The 24,638-nt window shown below is 42.4% G+C and overlaps 2 protein-coding genes across 4 annotated transcripts in view; one reads left to right on the top strand and one right to left on the bottom strand.

Moving 5' to 3' along the window:
* Nucleotides 1-1,887: 1,887 nt before the first annotated feature.
* On the bottom strand, nucleotides 1,888-20,763 carry LOC140064235 (hippocampus abundant transcript 1 protein-like). The gene is made up of 12 exons (XM_072110928.1): nucleotides 20,493-20,763; nucleotides 17,570-17,665; nucleotides 17,432-17,494; nucleotides 17,228-17,355; nucleotides 16,258-16,372; nucleotides 14,747-14,965; nucleotides 7,832-7,945; nucleotides 7,642-7,713; nucleotides 7,410-7,522; nucleotides 6,025-6,122; nucleotides 5,773-5,939; nucleotides 1,888-2,674 (listed from the first exon to the last, which is right to left on the bottom strand). The coding sequence occupies exons 1-12, from the start codon at nucleotides 20,574-20,576 to the stop codon at nucleotides 2,462-2,464; spliced, it is 1,482 nt and encodes a 493-aa protein (XP_071967029.1). The 5' UTR covers nucleotides 20,577-20,763; the 3' UTR covers nucleotides 1,888-2,461.
* Nucleotides 20,133-24,638, top strand: part of CIMAP1D (CIMAP1 family member D) — a 56,008-nt gene continuing 51,502 nt past the window's right edge. For 2 of the 3 annotated variants that reach the window (XM_072110963.1, XM_072110940.1), the window contains exon 1: nucleotides 20,141-20,210. The gene's annotated coding sequence lies outside the window, so the exon portion shown is untranslated. Of the gene's footprint in view, nucleotides 20,211-24,638 lie in introns of all 3 variants that reach the window. The other variant, XM_072110956.1, reaches the window with a different exon arrangement.

Genomic DNA, 24,638 nt, shown 5'->3' with positions numbered 1-24,638 from the left:
CTAGCAGAGATGCAGCAAAGACTTACCGTAAGCCCTCTCCATGTACCTGCACTCGACGAGTGCCATACTATTACGGAGTTTGTCATTATGGGGTTAAAAGTGTGAGTATGATAATTGATTTTCTTTCTCGAAACAACTTTGCTGTTTACTTTCATTATTTATGTCTAGCAGTTTCTTTGCTATACTCCTCTGTTTAGTCCTTCCCTGTAGTAGCTGTCTCCCCTGGATACGCTGCTTATGTTTGTGACAGACTGTGGCAGAGGTCTCTTGCTGTGTATATCTAGGAGGAGGGCAGTGTCTATGCAGATCTGTTGATGCAGAAGTCTCCTGCAAAAAATAGTGAGGAACAAAATCTTCCACCGTTCCCTAAAAGTAACTTTTTCCACTATCGCTTTTCCTGTGTGAATTTCCATGCTGAATATCTCAGAAAACAGAAGGAAATCATTGTGATTATTGTCAGTGCCCTGCATAACCAGTTGATGATGGCTTGTGTGCTTAAAACCTAATGACAAATCCCATTTAAAACCAGCCACATGACCCCCAAATCAAGTTTTACTACATGTAAAATGTTCTCTTTTATGGGTAGCAAACTACAAAGGAGGTTCTGAATGTGTCACAATTATACTTTATTTAAGTAAACCTCTTCAGGGAGATGTTGTGCCTGTGTGAGTAAGAGACAGTAGTCAGAATACAGAACTGCTTTTTCAGCAGCCATAGCAGTTATTAAAATATTTAGTGCACAGCACATATTATTTATCAGAAAGATTACCATGGGAGCAATTGTTTATGGAAAATAAACATTTCCTCTAGGAAATACAAGAATTTCTAAGAGTGAAGGCATTCTGTAATATTTTTCGGGAAATCCAGACATTTCATTTCTAAAGACTGTGGAAGGAGGGGAAAATAAATAAAGATTTTTTTTTTCTTCCAATCCTTGGACTGTATCAATTTGTTTACCGCTATCCGGATTAGCATTTAGAAGAAAAAAAAAAACCCCCACATGTCCCGGGTCACAGAAGCCCCCGTGTGCCTCTCTGTGCCCTGGACTTCCTCTGCAGCCTCACTTACCTTTCCTTGCTCTAACTGCAGTCAGAGCACTGGAGCGCACATATCCCTGCCTCCTAGTACATGCCGGCTCTGTAAGATTTAAAGGGCCAGCGCGCCAATAATCGAGAAAGCTTTCCTATTGTTACCCTGTGGGATTATAGTGTTTTCCCGTTGTGACCTCAATTCAGTTCCCGACTTCGCTCCTCTGCCTCCAGCCCTGACCTTTTGCCTTGTTCCTGACTGGCCACAACTTACCTTGGCCCCCACCGCAAGCAAAGTCACGCCTGTGGGGCACCCGATTTTCACCAGAGCCTGCCGCAAAGCGTGTTGGACTTGCTGCGGTGGGCTCTGGTAAAAATCGGGTTCCACTTACACTCCGCTCCCAGGTGTCGGTTCACATCATCGCTTGAGGTGGTTCAGTGGGTCCACTACCCCTGATCCTGACAATATAGAATATAGGTGAAAAGGGGCAGAGTTAACAAACGTCCTAATTAGGGATATCAATCACTAGTTTTGTGGCAGTCTTGTGCGTTTCTTCTTTCCCCAAGACTAAAAGTGATTCTTAGTGAAAAAATACTATTCCTGGTTATATAAGGTTCTATTCACATGAAGTTGTCCAAACCAGACTAATGCTACACCATGACCGTTTTGACCTAGTGGCCCAAGTGCTAGACTGAAAGCCAGGAAATACAATTTAGTTTCCAGATTGCTTTACTAAATATACAATTAGCTTATCATTTGCCCTGTTAACTTCCATTTGTTGACATTCATTACTTTTAATTTTGTTACTCCAAAACAAAGGGATTTTAAATAACAAAGACAAGAAGTTTGATTGGGAAATAAAATAAAACAACAACATATTTTAATGTTATATGTATATATTAGGGGGAGGGAGGCTGGTCTATCCGACCAGTATATGAGCTCTTCACGCGACTCAGGAGCTGCACTGTGGCACCGGGCAAAAGTTGGAAAATCAGTTAAAAAAAAAAAAAAATTAACACAACATAATATACAAAAATGGAAAACTTTGTACCCCTTATTTCAGTCAACTCTAGCAAAAATTAAAACAATAAAAAAGTTTTTTTTTTTTGCCACAATGCTATGGGCTCTTCTTCTGCAGTTAGGCCAAGAGACAGAACATCTGGTGCTACTCAGGTTCCTCTGTGGATTTGGCAAGTCATTTTCCGATTTCATAGCTTCTTACTCAGCCAGTCCATTATCAGCCAGTTCCCTGCCGGATAACGCATAACTATTCTGTAGACCTTCTAATGTATTCCCTGCCGGCATGGTGTAGTGGCACATAAGTAACAGCTTTTACTTCAAAACGACATTGTCAGGCTTGGTCCTACTTCCTGCTGTTGTAAAGAAATCTACAATCAAGTCTTCTTGCTTGGACACCCATGGAGTCCTTGGGTCATACCCTACTATCATCAAGGAGTGGTTCCTTGCCCTCAGGGAGGTGGGCAGGAGGTAGAAGTGCATGGCTCTGGGCACCATTGCTGTGCTTCTTATGAGCACCAGAGCGCAGTGTAAGGCTGGTGTGCTCTGGGATAAAGAGTGCCACAAGCAAGGACAACAAAACTGAGCAAGCTCCAAACAGAAAGGGTGGACCAGGGATTATACTTCTCTGTGGCAAGAAAAAAACAAAACAAAAAAAGTTAAAATTGCATGTAACAGATCCCTGTGCCTAACCCTACATAAAACATAACAGTAAAATGGGATTGTTTATATCTGTATGGTATGCATATTGTCTGTCAATATGTATTGCTTGATCAATATAACAATCTGGTTCAAATAAAAATAAAAACAAACAAAATAAAAACAACACATTTGCAAATAGATACAAGACTTTATAAAGATGTTGCAGGGGGGGGGGGGAGGGAGAAATGCTGTGTCTAATGCTTATCACTGTAGCTTGTTTTCAGCTTAATTAGCAAACTATGTTTAGAATCTGACATTTGTCATGAAAATTGGTTATAACTTCGAAACGCTTTAACATGTCCAGGTGATTTTGATATTGTTTTCTCGTGACACATTGTACTTTGTGTTAGGTTTTGCGTTTCCTTCTGAAAGAATAGCAAAACCCCATAAATTACCCCAACATAGAAACTACACCACTCAACGTATTTAAAACAACTTCTATCAAGTCTATTAATCCTTTAGATATTTCTCAGGGCTTAAAACAAAACGGAAGTGCAATTTAGAAACTTTTACAATAAATTAAATGCACTGCAAAGTTTGATACCCAGGACTGCATCTGCCATGTGGTGAGGCGAGATGAGAATATCAGCAGATGTCCGAGCCCCGATGAGAACGGCCACCCTGGGGATGAACATTATGACGATCGACCAGGATATTAATTGCGTCTGGTTCTTTAAGATGTGATTATTACACAGAGCGGCGCAGGCCTGTTTGTCTGGGCTGCTCTGTTGTTCTGGAGGACCCAGGCGGTGTGTGATGACATCATGCCGCCTGAAATGGCATTCGGTGGGAGTAACGGATTTAATATTTTTATTTCTTCAAGTATAATGGGGGAGGGAGGGGGGCAATGCATTTTAGTTTTTTGGTAATGAGAACATATATGAGGGCTTATTATATGCGGGATACACAGTATAGATCAGTGATGGCTAACCTTTTAGAGCCTGAGTACCCAAACTTTAACCAAAAGCCACATATTTATTGTAAAGTGCCAGCACAGCAATATAAGCAGTAATTCATTTCTCCTTTTTCTTTGACAACTTTCAATCGTTCAGCCTCCTAAGGACACCAACGCAGTTGAAAGGAGGAGGGCATATTTGCCTATCATTGTAGGAAGATTCTGCAGGCAGATTCTTTGAGTTCTGTCTGGTGAACTTCATGCTGGGGTGATGGCCTGGGTGCCCAAAGAGAGGGCTCAGAGTGCCACCTTTGGCACCCGTGCCATAGGTTCGCCACCACTGGTATAGATAATTCATTTTGGGGTCTATAGCTTATTCATGAAATTTTTTTTTTTTTTAGCATCGACAACTTTTCTGAGAAATACTGTTTTTATTATTCTGTTGACAGATCTCGTTGAGAACTTATTATTTGCAATAAAAAAAAGAAGTGCTGTTCTTTTGAGTTTCATCATTTTAGGGCATGTACCATATATACTTGTGTATAAGCCGAGTTTTTCAACACAAAAAATGTGCCGAAAATCCTCACCTCGGCTTATACACGAGTCAATACATGTCAATGCACTTAAAAAATAAACAAACTTATATACTTACCCTCCGGTGGCCCGATGCGAAGCGCTGCTCCCCAGATGTCATCGCAGCTCCTCTTCTGGCTTCCCGGCTCCTCTTCTGGCTTCCGCGCCTGTCTTCTTTCTTCTGTAACCTCCTGCCGTGCGCCGCCATGTTTTTCCCCCGGGCGTCAGCAGCGGCGCGTTATACTATGCACCTGCCAGCCAGGAAGCCAGAAGACGAGCCGCGCTGACATCGGGGCCACAGGAGGGTGAGTATATAAGTTAATTATTTTTTTTTAAATACTGGGGTGGCTGTATACTATAGGGGGCTGTGACCAATGCATTTTCCACCCTCAGCTTATACTCGAGTCAATAGGTTTTCCCAGTTTTTGGTGGTAACTGCTTATACTCGAGTATATACGGTAACTTTTTGGATTTCTTTTCAGAATATTTTTTGTGAGGGTATCTGATGAAAAATTATAAATTAGGGAAAGTTTTTCTTAAGTTTTTTTTTTTTTTGTTTACGCCATTCAATGTACGGGTTCAATATTGCTTTAGATTTATTGTATTCATAAATACGGACATGGCAATACCAAATATGTACTTTTTTTGTGTTTTATAAACTTTATTTAGTTTTTATAGGCAACTGTGGTAATTAGGAGATTTATTTTATTTATTTTTGTATTATAAAATGATTTTTATTTTTTTAAATTCTTAAATTTTCCCCTCATTTGGGCTTTAAAGGAAACCTACCATTTCAAATGGTAGGTTTAAGCTGTAAACACCGAGCACCAGCTCAGGGTGAGCTGGTGCCGGTGCTTAGTTTCGTTAGTGTTAAAACCGCGGTATCGCGGTTTTAACACTTTTTAAACTTTATAGCAGAAGCCGCTTCGGCGCTGCGAGCGACCGTGCGCGCGCAACGCCTGCGGCATTTCCTATGTAGGCGCGCAGCGCTGAAGCAGTTTATGCTATAAAGTTTAAAAAGTGTTTACAGCTCGGTGTTTACAGCTTAAACCTACCATTTGAAATGGTAGGTTTCCTTTAACAAGCGTTTGTCGTATGACTTGTTCAAGCCCTTACACACTGCAATACAAATGTGCCAGGAGACAGAACCTGGCAAACAGAGGACCAGGCAGCCTTGGGGGCTGCCACAAGATGGATCAGATCACCTCGTAAGCTCAGGGGGAACACACTTACACTCTGCACCGATGCTTGACTGCGTTGTGCAAGGGGTCACACACCCGGGAGTTTTTCGATCCCAGGTGTTAGTGCTGGTTCTGGGCTGTGATGAAATTGGTCAGTGCAAAAACTGGATAAGGCAGTCATGAAGTCATTTTTTGTAGGAGTTGAAAAACAGCTGAAAAATGGCCTAAAACCTCCAGTAAATGGAGTGGTGCATAGCATTTCAGGAGCAAATTAATTCACAGATTAGATTGTCCACAGACAGATTGATAGATCTCCCTCAATGCCTTCTTGTACCTATTACATAAAAAAAAAAATGTTCTTAACAAGGAGCTTACCTCATCAGAAGGGTTTGCCATATTGGGTTTTAGGACCTTGTCTGAAGGCTCCTCAGCAGCAATCTCGTTCAACTCGACGTGGAACAAATAAAAGACAAAACCATATAATGCGGGTCCCAGACCATTACACAAGCCACGAATTCCAGTGACCATTCCTTGTACAACACCTACAACAGAGGTTACCACGTTCATTTACATAAATAAAAGACCTGACCCTCATGTATATTACTTTGTCATAACTGTATAACTTACCTTGCTGGTCTGGATCTGCATTACGAGACACCACTGCACTGATAGCTGGGAAGGTAATACTTGACATTGCAGCTACCGCACCAGCAGCCCACATCATCCTGGTGGTGTACAAAATGGAAATCCTTGAGGTGGCAGTACAGTTTAGAAAACATACTTTATTTACCTTTCTTTTGAATACTGAGTTATAGTAGTATCCCAATCTCTGGAGGACCTGTATTACAGAAAGCTCATGTGTTTGAAGAGAAACTTTAAAGCATATCCACCACCAGGATGAAGGATTGTAAACCTGACATACTGCTGTGTGCACCCTCTGGCAGGATTCACTTTTCTTTAAGCTTCCTATGTACTTGTGTTAAAGAAATAAAAAGCCTTTACAATTATGCAAATGAGCCCGAGGGGCTCCATTAACCCCCTTTGGAGCTCGGAGCCCCTCAGGCTCATTTGCATAATATGCAAATTATTTCTTCTTAAAACAAGGGCATATGAAGCTTAAAGAAAATTGGATCCTGACAGAGGGAGCACACACTAGTATGTCATTCATTCATCCTGGTGGTAGATTTTCTTTAGGATGCTTAATTTTGTTGTAAAGCTGTAGGTAAATTTAACATTAGCCGTTCACTTTCCCAATAGATTACAGCTGTTCCCAATAAGTGGAAGTTTTATGATGAAGCAAATCATCATGTTTTACCTAAAAAAAAAAAAAAAAAAAAAAAAAACCAGCAGTAATTGAAAATGTTACAAATAATGGAGAGTACGGCCAAGTGCTGTACAACATTGACCCTTTGCAGGTTGGCTGCAAGACAGTTACCCAAATTAAGATTATGTAACCATAAACTACAATGTTTTACATATCCATTAGAAGGGGAAGCTACATCATGCAGATATCCCAATTATTATCTGCATCTGTACCTAACTCTGGAAAAGGGGAAACATGAACTTATGTTCATATATGCAATATTTAAATATATAGGTTGGAGGGGGGTGCATTTACTTTTTAATCGCTATATTTAGTTATTTATGTGAACATAGGACTGTAAGACATCAATGAACTTTACACATGCACATCTATTACATACACCAGGTGTCAAACTAATTATTATTTTTTTTATTTCAAAATTGCATGTCTTCAAACTGGGGGGTTTAGTATAATTCTTTATGCTGTATAAGTAAAGGGTTTAAAAACCCTAAAAGCTGCATTGCGATTGGTTTCTATTTCAGTTTTTTGTTTTAGATATTTCATATCAAACATGTCAGAGAGAATATTACTAGATCAATAAAAACGTATAAGAAAAAGGGCAGTGTTGCTCGGAGGTAAGCAATGGATGTCTAGAGGTTTTTAGTTTGGTCCACAATGATATCTGCTTATTAATACATGTACTACTTACCACTGCTGAGAACCAAAGCCATACCAAGCAAGCTGCAGTATCTGGAAGCCAAGACCTAGTAGTATAGTATTCTTATTGCCAATTGATCGCATAAGAACTCCCAAAACTACTGTCTGCATAAAAAGGAATAGAGGCTTTTAATATGTAAATTGTCAAATGACAGCGATCTATCTAACGTTCATGACCTCTAACTAGAATGTCCACACAAAATAAGAAAATCCATACCACTCACCTGAGCCAAAATTGACAAAATTCCAACTACACCAATAAACGTTGCAACGGTTTCTGATGTAAAGCCAATGACCTGAAACAAAAATTACTATCGATATCCATAACAACATCAACAAATTGCTTCTCAATGAAATACAAGGTTATAAATATAATCGCTATAAGACATAAATATTATCCCATATTTCTCTTACCTGCCGAAGGTAAAGGAAAAAACTTGAGTACTGTCCAGCTTCAGGGAGGTAAGACAGGAACACTGTTATACAGATGAGAAGGACTGTGGAATCCTGGCCAACTTTCCGTAATGACTGTACAAAGGGGGATAAACAAAACAATTTATACAATACAGGCGGTCCCCTACTTAAGAACACTCGACTTACATACGACCCCTAGTTACAAACAGACCTCTGGATATTGGTAATTTATTGTGCTTCAGTCCTAGGCTACAATAAACAGCTATAACAGTTATCAAATGTGTCTGTAATGAAGCTTTATTGTTAATCCTGATTCTAATGACAATCCTACATTTTTAAAATCCAATTGTCACAGAGACCAAAAAAGTTCTGGCTGGGATTACAATGATAAAATATACAGTTCTGACTTACATACAAATTCAACTTAAGAACAAACCTACAGACCCTATCTTGTATGTAACCCGGGGACTGCCTGTACTCATAACTAAGAAAAAATATTTTTATGTGAATACTGAGCACAACTTAATATCTGCTTTATTTCTCATTGCTAAAGGAAATCAACCATTTCATTTCATGCATTATGAACCAAACATATATCGAGTATAAGCCAACCCGAGTATAAGCTGTGGCCCCTAATTTTACTAGGAAAACCTATTGACCCGAATATAAGCAAAAGGTGGGAAATGCATTGGTCACAGCCCCCTCCCCAGCCCCCTGTAGCATATAGCCCAGCCTGCCCCCAGTAGCATACAGCCCACCCAACCCCCAGTAGCATACAGCCCACCCAACCCCCAGTAGTATACAGCCAGCCCACCCAGCAATTAAAAAAAAAAAAAAACTTATATACTCACCCTGCGAGGTAAACATTACTCATGGCATTTGCTGGGTGTCAGCTGGAGGACCTGTCTTTTTTCTACGCAGCACAACATACCCCTTTTTCACAATAAACGGCATTACCCTTAAAAAGGGTAACCCCTTACTCAAGGCACCAAGAACTTCATTTGCATAAAGATCTAAATTAAATCCCTCTGATGTCCTTTAAGAAAGTTATGGATGGTCAGCATTGATACAATTTGGTCACTCTATTATCACACCGATTCGAACGGTAAGAAGGATGCATCATTTGGACAGCATAATAAAAGCTGTCCATTTTTTTGTTAATTCCACCAAATTTATTTGCATTTATATCTTTTCATTATATTGAGTGGCACATGAAATGGTGCCAAAAGTATAGCAAAGTATAATTCATCTCACAGAAAACAGAAAATAAGAAAAAATTATGGCTTTTGTAGTGTGGGAATTAAAACACAAAAGTGGGATACAATTTGATAAATCTGAAATAGGTTAACCCTACCTGCACACAAATGCTTAACCCTACCCATGTCCTACATAATAAAATGCTGTGTGCGCAGGAGGCCTGAGACTGGTAGAATCATGTAATTCAGTTTCTCAATATTGTAGCGCAGAGAGCATTACTTCGCTACAAACTAATCTGTATGAACTTTAAATGGCATGAAATAAATTGCCCTATAAATAAAGATCTTTACAGCTAAATTTCTACTTTTCTGCCCTTTGAGATGAACCTGACTTTATCCAGGAATTTCTGACCATAGGGTTCATCCTTCTCTATTCCTAACATTTAACATCCTAACCAGATTTCCCCTTTGTAAAGGCACTTCAGACATAGGGCATGTGAAGTCCATAGTTTACACCATTGAAAGGCTTTACAAGTATCACTATACAAAAAGACAGGAAACAGAACACTAACAAACATATCCTCTGTTGTAAATATAATTGTATTTTAGGCGATCTTAATTTTCCCCCAAATCAATCTAATGAGGTGTCATTTCACTTCCACTTTAATGTGTAGTGAAGCTTGTATTTTATCACATGATCGTCTACCACCATGTAAACAACACTGACGCCAGACTCAATGCCAAATTTCTGCACTGACCTTCCTGAAAGCTGTACCATTTCTAAATAATCCAAAACCAGAAAACGCTTAGTCTATACAATAAATTACACATGCTTCTGTGCGTTTTCTACTTCATGAACATATTTGGGTGATGCGGTGGGTATTTGCTGTGGTCTACTAAGGTCTACTGCGGTCTCCACAGAGGTCAAACTAACATCTTTTCAGAAGATTAAATATACGCCTCTTACCATTTTTGAGGAGTATTGTTAACCCAAGGGGAGTGTGAACTTTGTATGTGCCTTTGTATACAAAATAGACAGCTTTGTGTTGCTGCCTGCTTTCTGTGCAGCCATATTGGGTTTCATGTCATCGGGGAGCAACAATCAGTTGCCATGATAGCCTGGAGTGTGACACTTCTACAGGCTTTAATCCAACCACTGGGTCTCTATTATATAGAATGGAGACTACAGCCAGCAGCGTAACAACATCTGGTAAGGGGCCCGGGTGGCACAGGGGCCCGGGATGAACAGCCGAGACAACATTTTTAAATGCTATTTTCTCCATCCCTCCCTGCGTACTGGGGCGATGGGACTGCCCTTTTACAGTAATACGGGCAACTGTGCCGTTCCACTGTCCCTATCCACCCTCATCCGCCCGAATCGGCTTCTTCATTTGCGGCCACTGAGCCCACCCACTTCATTTGCTGCCCAGATGGCTCCAACGGCGGACTGTTCTATCCACTGACGGCGTGCCCATTACTCCTTGTGTGGCCACACTGCTCTGTCCACGGCCGCCCCGCTCCATCCGCGACCGCCCAGACGGCATCCTCCGTCTGCTACAACCTGCTCAGCTCCTCCTGCTCTATAAATGCTGCCTGAAGATAGGACACCATGAATCATCTGCTCAGCTTCTCCTGATCTAAAATACACTGCCTGCAGAAAATTATAGAATTATCAACTTCATAGGTTCCCTAAAAATATGCTAAAATCTGCTCACTTCCTCCTGCTCTGTAACATAGTACCTGACGAATGGACATTATATACAATCTGCTCAACTCCTCCTACCTGCAATAGGACACTATCTGCTCAGCTCCTCCTACTCTATAACATGCTGCATCTAGATTGCTTCACATTCAGGACTCACTTTACTTCCGGGGCTTCCAGGGCCACACGATGCCACAACCACCTACCAGCCCAAAAAGACAGCCACCCACTGGCATGATGCCACAGCCATCCTCTAAACCGACCCACCCCACTTCACAGCAAGAAATGCAAGTAAATCCCTATATATGAATTTATAGTTAGATGTATTTATGTGTGTGTATGTGCTGTATAGTATATGCTGTATGTATGTATGTGTGTATGTATGTATATATATGAGTTGTGTGTATACACTGTATGTATGTGTGTATATGCTGTATATAGATTCAGTATTTAACATATATGGTGTTTTTATACTGCATGTATGTGTATACACATTGGGTGTATACTATATGTAAAAGAATATGATGTATGTATGCTATATGTATAATAACAGTATTGTATGTATGACAATTTGATTCATATATGTACTGTATGTATATATAGTACGAGTTTTATATACTGTATGTTTTAGTGTATAAATGTATTTACGAGTACATAAATGTGTGCATATGAGTGTATATGTATGTATGAATGTGTGTATGAGTATATAAAGGGGAGTGTAGAATGTTATGTGTGTGTATTTAAGTGTATAAATGTGTGTGATTGTATAAACGTGTGCGTATGTGTGAATATTTTTGAAGGGGAAGGAGGCCCCATGCAGAAACATGCTTTGGGGTCCTGCCTCTCCTAGTTATGCCACTGACTACAGTCCTACCAAGAGAAGTGTTGAGAATCATTACTAATCCTACTTCTGTTAATAGATTTAATGACAAAAAACTGTAATCTCATTAAAACCATCAGGGTACTAAAATGCCTTTGTTCCAGACCAGACTTGCCACATCCCCTACATCATTGCAGGTCCAGCAGCCTGCATTCGCATTATTTTGGCAAATTTCACCTACTGGAATGTCAGAAGTTAATTTATTTTCTATTTAATTCTTTCTCTGCCAAGGATGTACCTCATACGTCCTCACAGGGTGGAGCCTCTATGGCCAAGGACATATGAGATACGTCCTAGATCCAAAGTTGTATACCTCTGAAGTGTGCTCCACCTCCAGAGACCTGAGTGAAGTTGACCCCCCCCACCTTCTTCAAATCAAATAAAATTGGTGTCAAACGTTTGTGCTGGTTTGTGCAGCAGAAATTTTCGTTTGTGCCGCTATCGTTTAAAAGATTTTAATGAAAGTTCCAGAGGTCAACCAGCCCCCCCCCCACATTGCCCAAATCAAACAAAACTGGCGCCGAACATTTCTGCTACATTTGTGCTGCTCAAAGTTTTGTTTGTGCTGCTTTTGTTTTGACTATATGAACAAAAAATTAAAGATCAAAAGTTCAAACAAAACTTGTGTCAAACATTAGTGCTACGTTTGTGCAGCAAAGATTTTCGTTTGTGCCGCTATCATTTTTAATATATTCATACTTTTTTGCAGAGGTCATCGGAGTTCATTTCTTCCAAAGTACAATGTGTTTGCTTGCTCCCCCTGGTGATCAAGCCAGGGAAGTGTCACTTGGTTTGTTTTTTACCAGTCCATTCTAAACACCTTAGGCTGGTGCCACACGTAGCGCTTTGTCTGTGCTTGCAAACGCAAACAAAGCCTCGCCGACCGTGGCGGGCCTCGGCCCAATCGCATCGGCGTTTATATGGAAATGCTTGCGCTCGGGAACGAGCCGTCGGTGTTTTGTGATAATTTAACGCAAAACACCGGCGGCTCATTCCCGATCGCAGGCGTTTCCATAGAAACTCCGATTCGATCGGGCCGAGGCCCGGTGGGCGCTGCTTTGTCTGTGTTTGCAAGCGCAGACAAAGCACTACGTGTGGCACCAGCCTTAAACACCTGAACATACCTTAAAAATGATAGCGGCACAAACGAAAATTTTTGCTGCACAAACCAGCACAAATATAGCACAAACGTTTGACACCAGTTTTGTTTGATTTGGTTAATGTGGAGGGGCTGGTTGAACTTTTGAACTTTAATTTTGAACTTTTGAACTAAAATTTGAACAGCACAAACGTGTTTGATTTGGCCAATGTGGGGGGGCTGGTTGACCTCTGGAAACTTTCATTAAAATCTTAAAAACGATAGCGGCACAAACGAAAATTTCTGCTGCACAAACCAGCACAAACGTTTGACACCAATTTTATTTGATTTGAACAAGGTGGGGGGGCCAACTACACTCAGGTCCTCCAGAGGCTGCAGCAAAAGCTGGAGCAGGATGCACTCAGGAGCTTCTCACAGCTAAAGTAAATATTGACTTTATCTGTGGTAAATTTTGAAAACTGACAACACAAACTAACGTTCACGTTATTCACACTGTCCTATCAGAAAGCACAATTGCTCGCCGATTGTCATATATTGAGTGATCATCGTTTTAAAGAGAACCCGTCATGCAAAATAACCCTTCTAAGCTAAATATATTTTCATAAACTGCCATTAGAGAGCATTGCCTCTATCCCTTCATTGTCCCTCTACATGCCTGTAAACCTAAGCAATGAGGTCCTAAAGCTGTATGCAAATGACCTGTGAAATGTCCAATGAAGCATTAGCATATTCAAGCTGTCCACTCTATTCATGAGTGGGAGGCACAGCCACACCCCCAGTGCATGACTGACAGCCTGTGTAATGGAGTGAGGCTGTATAATGATGTGCTTCCTGGTGCTGGTGGCCACGCCCCTTGCAGCCTGTGTGTGCATGTGTGTGTGTTTAGGAGAGATACAGCAGCTCCAGGCAGCCATGTTACAGCAAAACATGTCAGATTCATGTGTAGCTGATGTCTGTGTCTCTCACCTGTATATTAGGAGGATGCAGCACACACACCAGCCATGCTTTACTATACATTACACACAGACATGAGCAGGGGGAGGAGAGGGGAGGGGTAACAGGAGTGACATCACTGCCTCTGACCATGTGACCAGCCTCATTTACATAATAAAGAAAATATGATTTTACAATGTATGAAATAACTAGATAAAGGCTGGGATGGGATCCTTGTGAGCTGCTCCAACAGGTAGAGGTGACAGGACAAGTGGCAGAGACCTGATGACAGGTGCCCTTTAAGTAATGGAGGGAAATGATAAACATTTGATCCTCTTTGGGCTGACATCATTGTGTGTGCATGGCCAGAGTGCAAGGACCTGCCGCCAGCAGCAATGAAGAGGAGGACCTTGCTGGGGGTGGGGTTGTACAGATTTTTTTTATATGATGGGCATACTGGGGCCAAATTTAATTTTATTTTTAACCATGCTTCATGACATAGCAGTATGTCATGGAGAGGCTAAAAAACTATGAAAAGGGCTCACAAAGCGCCACCATCATTCTTTTGAGCGTCTCTCCCTGTGAGGTCATCGGGGAGGAGCAATCTGTTACTGACCTGTCGTCGACGCAAATGAAGAAAGAAGAGGAGCTCCGGGGCGTCGGAATGGCGAGTACTTTTTTTTTTTAATGTGCTTGCCATACTGGGGGCTGCCGGGCAGGCTGGCTATATACTACAGGGGGGTATGTGCTTGCTTGCTATGTACTGGGAAAGCTGTGACCGTTGCATTTCCCACCCTAAGCTTATACTCGAGTTAATAGGTTTTCCCAGTTTCTGGTGGTAAAATTAGGTACCTTATAGTCGAGTATATACGGTATAGAAGACACCTACAAGAATATGATTTTTAATAATAATGATGACATTAGGACCATGTAGCCTAGAATATTCTTTTGATGCCTTTTTTATATTTTCAAACAGTAATGTAGTGTGCAGAATCTTTGCTATTATGTGCACACTTGTGCCCTATAAAAGTCATATCTAAGCCATACAGCAATACTCAACAGTGGGAAGATGACCTAAGGTAGCTAAAAATGCTTTAACTCTTACCGCAAATGGATCTGCTTGCTCCCATGATATGGGGGCTCCCCAGGACACTGGTCTCATTTCTTCAGGCAGTGACTCAGGAACCGCAAGTAGAATAAAACCAATGTCCAGCAGTGCCACCCCAGAGGCTAATACCACTACCAATGTGTCACTATAAGCCCGAGACAAATAGGCACCAATTGCAGGACTGGTTACAAGGCTGGCGGCAAAGGTTGCAGACACCTAAAATAAGAATGAGCAATAAAGTTTACTATTAAAATTCAGGCGTGTAAAGAAATTCTGTCATGAAACAATTCTATTTGATATAAAGAAGCACATAAATATGATTGAGCTAGATTAAGGAACCTAAACAATTCTCCATATTCCATTTTATTTATAAAGTCACAAAATACTGGTTCCGCTTCTTTTCAGTCCCACAAGGTTTGCTGAGAAAAGACAAACAGTGTAGACTGTGCAAACCTGTTCCCCTTATAAAGAGCAGGATTTAAGGCGAATGTAAACACCCCAAGGTGAAGAAGCACAGAGGGGGATGGATGCTTTATGGAAGCTGGGCAATAATCCAACTTGGGAAAAACAAGCAATGCAAAGACATGCCAGGGCACTTATTGGGGAGGGGAAGGGGCGTGCTGTGAAAAGGTTACTGCAGAAATAGTGACTGGATGGCTCCTTGCACACGTTATACAGCTGCTTCAGTCGGTGTCTTATTTTAAACATAAAATTGACACTTTGGCAGCAGACGTTGCCAATTGCGAATGTAAAAAAAAAAAAAAAAAAAAAAAAGGGTCCAAAAGGCCACCCAAATAAATTTGGATAAAGTGACCAAAATGTCATACAGTCTCCAAAATGGTATCAAGTATAAGTCAACTTGTCCTGCAAAAAAAGGCAGATTACACAGTTCTATATACGCCCAAGATTAAAAAAATTATGCCACAGCATTTGATGATACAAAAGACTGTGCCTTTTTATCAATTCAACTGGATTCAGGAAAAAAAAGGAAGGTCCTGAAGGAGTTAATATGTCACCTGTGGGAGACATAAGCTTGGTGAGGAAAATCATGGTGACAGCATTCCTTTAAATCCACCACCACGTCAATGATCCCCAGGAACCCTGCAGTGATATGTGTTACATCATTGACATAGCAGCTTTTTTTCACCTCTGCCTACATTTGCTGTACATGTAGGCAGCACCTCGGGGCCTGTTTTCGGCTGAAGCTGCCATGTACATGAGGCAGGTGAGGTCATGGTTGCAGAATCAGCTGGGACTGACTGAGCAGCAGTGAAAGGGTTTTTTTTTTCACAACAGAAAGAGAAGGCCGTTCTGGAAGTCACAGAAAAGGCCCTTTAGGGGACTTTTACTCCCATATTCTCAGTTTGCTGGTCTCATCAGGCAGTGCCCCAACGATCACACACAGAATAGGGGATTAAGAAGGGACTTCAATCTACTCCCCTTTAATCTTCCTGTGAATCTGCCAAATCATTTCAGAAAGTCAAGAATTCTATTCCTAAAGTACTTACCAAACCGTATGCTGTGCTGCGCTCATGCTCCTGTGTAATATCAGCTACATAAGCGAAAATCACAGAAAACGTAACAGCAAAGACACCCGACATGGAAATCACTGCAAAATACCACCTGCAGGAAAGCAAAGAAAATGACATCAGCTTTGCCACTTCACATTAGAAAGAAATGAGTACATCATTTTATAGCATAAAAAGGGCCAACAAAAACAACCCTTTTTTCACATATCAGTGTAAAGTTTGAATATGGCCGTGTGATGAGGCACATGAGTGGCATGAGAAGACTGTATGTGTCAGTGCCCATAAAAGCATGTGACAACAAAAAGCGCACCAATAACACAAATATATATATATATATATATATATATATATATATATATATATATATATATATATATATACATATACACACATACATGCCAGGCCACAGGTTCTCATGTGCGAGTCACTCATACCTTCATAACACAGTTACAGGTGATCCCATAGTAAGTCACAGATTCCCTCATAACAATGTGGTACTAAGGCTCCCCTATAAGATTGTGTGCCATCCAGAATGAGCTAACAGTATTTTGGCTACAGGTGTGTGCCAGGCACAGGTGAGTACCTGTAGCAATATGTGCCTGTCACAGATGCCCTAGAGTCACCAGTGCCCTATTCACAGTATGTAAAAGCCACTGTTGCCTCTTATTTTGCAAACCCTCGCCTTTATATGTGGGAACAAGAGTGCTACACAGGGTAAAATGCAATGAAAGAAAGAATGTTGTGCTGTTTTTCTCCTCAAGAGAAGATGGCAGTAGAGTAAAACATATTTTTAACATTTATGACAGACCCTTGAGGTACTTCAAACAGTTTTTCAGAATTGGGCTCATATATATTAAACACTGCCTTAGGATACATTCACATGAACGTGCGCCCGTCTGGCGCACTGGAGAGGAAAAGGGGTGAGCAGCGCATTATCCTGTATACATACCATGGGCTTATCTTCAACAATGGTATAGGGGCACATGTGAAGAAAACCGTTAGAAGAAGGAAAGACTTTCTACCCCACACATCAGACAATGCTCCAATGAGCGGGGCGCTCAGGAAGGAAAGAAGTCCCTAGAAGACAAATGAGACATTACAAATACACTACATGAATCTAGATAACAGAGCAGAATGTAGATCCATTTCTTACCTTCACTCCATGAATTAGGCCATTCATTAAGAAAGTGTGCTGAGGAAATGTCTGGTGCAGAACCTAACAAGACAACATCTAATCTTCAGTACGTTCAGACAGTAGTAGAATAGTATCATCCAAAGTCATTTTACTTACTGTTAGCATTGGTGTTGTCAGCAACCCCCAGGCGAAAAACTCCAAAAATATAACCACCACGGCATGGTAGACACTGGGCTCTCCAACCCCTTGACGCTGTGAAGGAGACAAATCATTCCATCAACCATTAACAAATGCTAGGGACAAGGCAAAGCTGCCATTACTTCTAATATGCCTACAACCAATCCAGCTACATAGGTTATTATGGACTACTGGCTGGGAGAAATAGGAAACAGAACAGGGGATGCATAAACGTATAATCCAAGCACACCAACGTGCAGTTTAAGGATTTTATTAGGATACACAGACAATTTTCATGTAAACGTTTTTGGCTGACATAACAGCCATTAACAAACACAAAGGCCGACAGATAGTGGAGGAATGTAGAGATGGCACCGAGAGAAAGTACATCTGTGTACATTATGAAAAATGGCGCTTCAACTTCATATTGGTGTTCTTGGATTATATGTGTACACGTGATTTTGGAGTTGGATCCCTAATCCTAAGCAACAATCCCAACTTAGATACCTGGTGTGCACTAGTACACCCTGAAGAAAGGGGATGCAGGGAAATGTTTATACAAGAATGTTGTGGACTTTCCGTTTACTGCTCCTTGAAGACATGTGGGGAATCTATAGTTGTTTGAAGGGGTTTAGTAGCTTACGAGTCTCTCATTGTTGGAGGCCTCACTAATGGTCCTGTGCCCCCAGTTAAATTGATTTGCGGTCCTGCATGTCCATGGTTACTCCATTTCACCCCTATGGGTTTAAAGACTGCCAAGAGCTGTATATATGGCTGTTTATATCGGTCCCATAGATATCAAATAGCATAACAATGCCAAGTGCAACCAGCACTCTAGTAATAACCAGAGATAAGACCCAATGGGTAAGGGTACATTCACACAGCCGTATGCCTGCCCGGCCGCTTTACCCCTTGTACGGTGTGGAATGGCGCCACACCACTACAAATCTGGAGTAAATTGATCCTGCAATGGCTTGCACCACATTTATGAAGGGTCTTAGACCATTTTAAGGCAGTTTTCCAACTTGTCTGAAAAAAGGAACGTGACAGTCTGTGTGCCATAAAATTCAGTCAGAGAGCAGGCCAACTAATAGCTGATCTAAAGTGGGGTCCACAGTTCTACTCTACTCCAGACACATCATCCAGCATGATATATCTGGTGCAGAATAAAACTGTGGAGTCTGCACAAAACCGACACTTTCATAAATCCGTATCCTTTAAGTTTACTTTTTTTTTAAAGTTTTTTTTATTTTTATGTAAATAAGCTTTTAGGTGCACCAGGGGGCAGAACCCATGTCTGCTGCTGCACCCGGCTACTTCTTTATATGCCAACTTGTACCATGGCTTTGCACCACCCTTTTCATAGTGACTTTTATTCTGAATTTTCTTGTATTAAATGACCAAGTAACTATGGTGTCATTTGATTTTGGCTGGATATTCTCTCAATAGTAATAATTGTGTTTGCTAGGTCTGGAGACATGGTCTGCATGGACTTATTGAATGGCAGATACGGGATGCCAGACACAGGTGGGGTGGAGGGCATGCATAGTAACCTGCTCTTGAGTTAATATTTGTTCTGTATGGAGCGCTCATATTGGCAGCCTGGTAGACAGCACAGATTTACACTTACAGTGTGGGGAGAGGTTTCTGCTTGTAATTCCCTTGTGTACCGCACCATTTTGTGCCAGCTTGTACACAGCTCTGTAATACCCACTGGACTGGTTTCCAGGCACCATAGAAAAGCAAAAATAAGGCACTATGATTTGGCCTACAAAGATGTAACAGATAAAAGTAATACCGGTAATTCATTTATATTTTTACACAATAACAGAAGCAGGGTGGCTGTCACACGACTCCTCCCTAAATGGGTAGCCCAATCTCAGAAACCTAGGACGTAGCCTCAGCATATGCCATAGACAAATGATAGATGAGGGGTCCCACCTAACTTGAGAACAAGGCTCTCCCAACCTCTCTACGAGCTACCTCCATATAGCCCTCTGAATTCTCTGCTCCAAGTAGGGAAGTTATGTCAAGGATTTAACTGCCTAAAACATGATACATTTCTTGCTTGTGTTTTCAGGAGCTGCCTGTTCTTTGTATAAATTAGGAACCTATGAAAAAGGACATTAATCTGCCACATCAATACTGGTGCCACTTATGGCAGGGTTTGTTAAAAATGAATAACTAATTATGACATGTTGTACTAGATGCACGGCTATGCCCATCTGTGCCTATCCCTGCAGTAAAACTGGCCAAAGGTGACAAGTTGCCTTTTAATAGACACACGGCTTCATCTTGACTAACATCTGTGGATATCCTTCTACCATGGCTGCTAAGTATTTTGGGTAGCTCACCCATGTGCCTGACTTTTATCTGTGATCCTCATCCTTATTTACACATGAGGGGCTGATACTCTGGGCATTTTCATTCTTTCAATATTTTTCTGTACGAGTGTCATCAGCAGACCTGGTGGAGTTCTCAGGGCATCAGTCCTGTGATGTGCAGGCAAACAATGAATAAGAATGCATATTCATCAAGCCCAAGGCAGATCATAACCTGGGCACATGGTGGGGTGGTGAGGACTATGAACCAGGAATCCTGTGCCCGCCTGGTCCAGCTGGTAGGTATCCTGACCAAAGTAATTTAGGCATTTACTCCAGGCAGCTGGCATCAGAGCTGGTGATGGGCAGATGGCATTTTCTTCACCGATTTCATAAAGCGAGAGAAGTATTGTATGATGATGACGTGTATAAACGTCTACTGGTGACGTCAGACACCTTGCATGAACTCATAAATCGTCTGCCATATGTTCCCTTAGTACACAGCTGCACCCATGCTGGAGTGTGCCCAGTTCTCCTCACTAGCTGTGGTGACATATGTGCTCCTGTCAGAGCTCACTCACCGTCCCTCCATCTTTAATGATGATCTTCTTGGCCAGCAATATGCTGCGGTTCAGCCTCTTCTTCTTCTTCTTTTCCCCCGTCATGGTGAGCTCAGGCCCGACATCCCGACAACGGGAAAGGCTCTTGCTGCAGGCCCTCACAGCTCACCCGGCCATACTACCATGGAAACGGCGGCTCCCTCCGCATCATTCTTTCCCCCGTCCCTGCTTCCGGCCTCCGCCGCTAGCTCCACCCCTTACTCGCTGTAGGTCTAATGGTAGGCAGCGGCTCTGTGCGGAGCGTTCTCATTGGCTGCTGCTCGTGTCCTTCACGAGCTGTTTGGCTGAATCCCGTGACTCAAGATGAATATCGGACTGGCGAGCGGCTCCATATTATGAGGGGCGCGAGTGGAGGCTGTCATCCTCCTCCATGTGATGCACATGTTTATGTGACCGCTTGTGAGCGGCTTCACGTGTCACAGAGCACATAGCACTGGATCCACAGTCCTTATTGATCAGTGCAAATCTATCATCAAAATTAAGCATAATAAACCAGGGGCACTAAGGCTCCTTGCACATGACGTGCTCTATCAGGCAAGGTACTACATGTGTGCAGTAGAGAAGGTAGGGGGAGTGAGCTCACCCAGGCAAAGGTACTACAGGTGTGGAGTAGAGAAGGTAGGGGGAGTGAGCTCTACCAGGCAAGGTACTACAGGTGTGGAATAGAGAAGGTAGGGGGAGTGAGCTCTACCAGGCAAGCTAATACATGTGTGGAGTAGAGAAGGTAGGGGGAGTGAGCTCTACCAGGCAAGCTAATACATGTGTGGAGTAGAGAAGGTAGGGGGAGTGAGCTCTACCAGGCAAGGTACTACAGGTGTGTAGTAGAGAAGGTAGGGGGAGTGAGCTCTACCAGGCAAGCTAATACATGTGTGGAGTAGAGAAGGTAGGGGGAGTGAGCTCTACCAGGCAAGGTACTGCAGGTGTGGAGTAGAGAAGGTAGGGGGAGTGAGCACAACCAGGCAAGGTACTACAAGTGTGCAGTAGAGAAGGTAGGGGGAGTGAGCACAACCAGGCAAGCTACTACAGGTGTGGAGTAGAGAAGGTAGGGGGAGTGAGCTCAATCAGGCAAGCTACTACATGTGTGGAGTAGAGAAGGTAGGGGCAGTGAGCTCTACCAGGCAAGGTACTACATGTGTGCAGTAGAGAAGGTAGGGGGAGTGAGCTCTACCAGGCAAGGTACTACATGTGTGCAGTAGAGAAGGTAGGGGGAGTGAGCTCTACCAGGCAAGCTACTACATGTGTGGAGTAGAGAAGGTAGGGGGAGTGAGCTGAACCAGGCAAGGTACTACATGTGTGCTGTAGAGAAGGTAGGGGGAGTGAGCTCAACCAGGCAAGCTAATACATGTGTGGAGTAGAGATGGTAGGGGGAGTGAGCTCTACCAGGCAAGGTACTACATGTGTGGAGTAGAGAAGGTAGGGGGAGTGAGCTCTACCAGGCAAGGTACTACAGTTGTGGAGTAGAGAAGGTAGGGGGAGTGAGCTCTACCAGGCAAGGTACTACATGTGTGCAGTAGAGAAGGTAGAGGGAGTGAGCTCAACCAGGCAAGGTACTACATGTGTGAAGAGATGGTAGGGGGAGTGAGCTCAACCAGGCAAGGTACTACATGTGTGAAGAGATGATAGGGGGAGTGAGCTCAACCATTCAAGATACTACATGTGTGAAAAAAAGGTAGGGGGAGTGAGCTCAACCAAGCAAGGTACTACATGTGTGGAGTAGAGAAGGTAGGGGGAGTGAGCACAACCAGGCAAGGTACTACATGTGTGGAGTAGAGAAGGTAGGGGGAGTGAGCTCTACCAGGCAAGGTACTACAGGTGTGGAGAAGAGAAGGTAGGGGGCGTGAGCTCTCCTTATCCCACTCCTCTCCATATGGAGAAGAGCGGTCACCTGCAAATCAGTCCAAAAATAAGACGTATAATGGCTCCTACATCCTGGTGCCATTCAGGTGACCGTATTTACCATTAAAGTCAATTAAAACATTACAGTACGGCTAGAACATGGCCATAAAAATAAATTAGCGTGCAGGGGCCTTACTCATAGATTCAGGCACTATGACTGTGGTAATCTTATATTTTGTTATACATTACCTTTTTCCTTCTAAAATCGACTTTAAAAAATCAGCCCTGAAGTACACTGGAGGACCTGGTCAATGACCTAAAGCCAGCTGGGAACAAAGATTACCATTAGTAATACACTACATAGTCAAAGATTAAAATCATGTAGGGCTTGCAAGGTTCCCCTGCTCATGCCAGCACATGTCCAAGCCCTTATTTGCAGTGCCCTACTGGCCATCTGGATGATCCAGAGGAGGCATGGGAGTAGGTCATGTATTCCGATGAGACCAAAATAGAACTTTTTAGTATGAATTCCGAATGGCGGTTTTCAAAGATGAAGAATCCAACCCTAAAAATAACGTCTTAAATGTAAAGCATGGAGATGGAAATAGGATGACTGCACACTGGATGGGTGTATGGGAGGATGGATGGGGCCAGTGCAAGTAATTTCAATCTTCGGCCATTAGATGGCAGCAACATAACTGTCTAATTGCCACATACAGATTGTATAGAATTATGAGGGGGGGTGGGGGGGCTGTATATAGTTGGCGGGATGTATATAAATTGTGAGTGGGGCTATTTATAGATTACAAGGGAGCTGCTATAGCTAAACTGAGGGTGCTGCATAAGAATAGACGGAGGGGGGCTGTATACTGTCGGGGGGGGCTGTATACTGTCGGGGGGGGGTTGGGGGCTGTATATTGACTGTGGTGACTGTATATAGACTATTTGGGGGGGCTGTATAAAGACTCTTGTGGCTGTGGTCATATGATGCATTTCTATTGTGTTATGAAGCGCATTTCTCCACATTTATCAAAAACAGGGTGCAGCTTTAACATAGGGTATGCAACACATTTCTGTAGGCCACTGCATGATAAATATGGCGCATGGTCCAACTCTGCACTAGAACGCCTGTTTCAGTGCAGAATTTTGTGTAGATACCTGAGCAAGCAGTTTGCACTGATAGGAACGTACATAGACAAAAAACTGGTGTAGTGGTGCTTTAATAAATGTGGACCATTGAGAGAAACGCACCATCAAACTCATATGTATTATTTTAGTTAGAACCTTTGTTTTACATTGTTAATCTTTATTGCTAATGTTAACAGGTTAAAGACGTGAGACGATATAGATTGTCTTCTTCAGCGGGTTCTTCCTGTAAATGACAATCTATATCATCTTGGTGACAAGACTGTGACGACAGTTGTCGCAGACAGCTGATCATCACTGACATCGGGCCATTAGTGATTAGGGCTACTGAATATATATAGTGATTACGGTAAGCAATTAGGGCTAGTGGTTAGGGCTGCTGAATATATATAGTGATTAGGGTCAGTAATTGGGGCTAGTGATTAGGGTTAGTGATCAGGGCTAGTGGCTAGGGATATTTTTGTACAAATCCACAGAATAGCATGACGTTTCGGTCAAAATGACCTTCTTCAGATGCGGATTGTACTTGTAAAAAGTGCTTGTTAGGTAGGAGGAGAGGAGCGGTGTCCGCCGCTCTGGACCTCAGCTGTATGCTCTCAGAGACCAGAACGTGGCTGCCATACAGCTGAGGTCCAGAGCGGCGGACACCGCTCCTCTTCTCCTACCTAACAAGCACTTTTTACAAGTACAATCCGCATCTGAAGAAGGTCATTTTGACCGAAACGTCATGCTATTCTGTGGATTTGTACAAAAATAAAAAGCAATTATTATTCAAATTTGATTGAGTGCCATCTTCCATTATCTATTATTAAAAAGCCAAGCATCCGGTCATTTTATACGACATAGCGATGTACAGGGCTGTAATGACAAGACCACGTTTTGAGGCGCTGTTAAAATTTAGCATTACAGCAATAATAGTCAGTGTCCTGCTGCTGGTGACCATGCTCAAGACTAGAGATGAGCGAACATACTCGTCCGAGCTTGATGCTCGTTCGAGCATTAGCGTACTCGAAACTGCTCGTTGCTCGGACGAATACTTCGCCCGCTCGAGAAAATGGCAGCTCCCGCCGTTTTGCTTTTTGGCGGCCAGAAACAGAGCCAATCACAAGCCAGGAGACTCTGCAC

The sequence above is a fragment of the Engystomops pustulosus genome, chromosome 1 (genome assembly GCF_040894005.1).
Source record: "Engystomops pustulosus chromosome 1, aEngPut4.maternal, whole genome shotgun sequence".
Lineage (NCBI taxonomy): Eukaryota > Metazoa > Chordata > Amphibia > Anura > Leptodactylidae > Engystomops > Engystomops pustulosus.
Note: the sequence above shows the minus strand (reverse complement) of the source record. Positions and strands in the feature narration are given on the sequence as shown.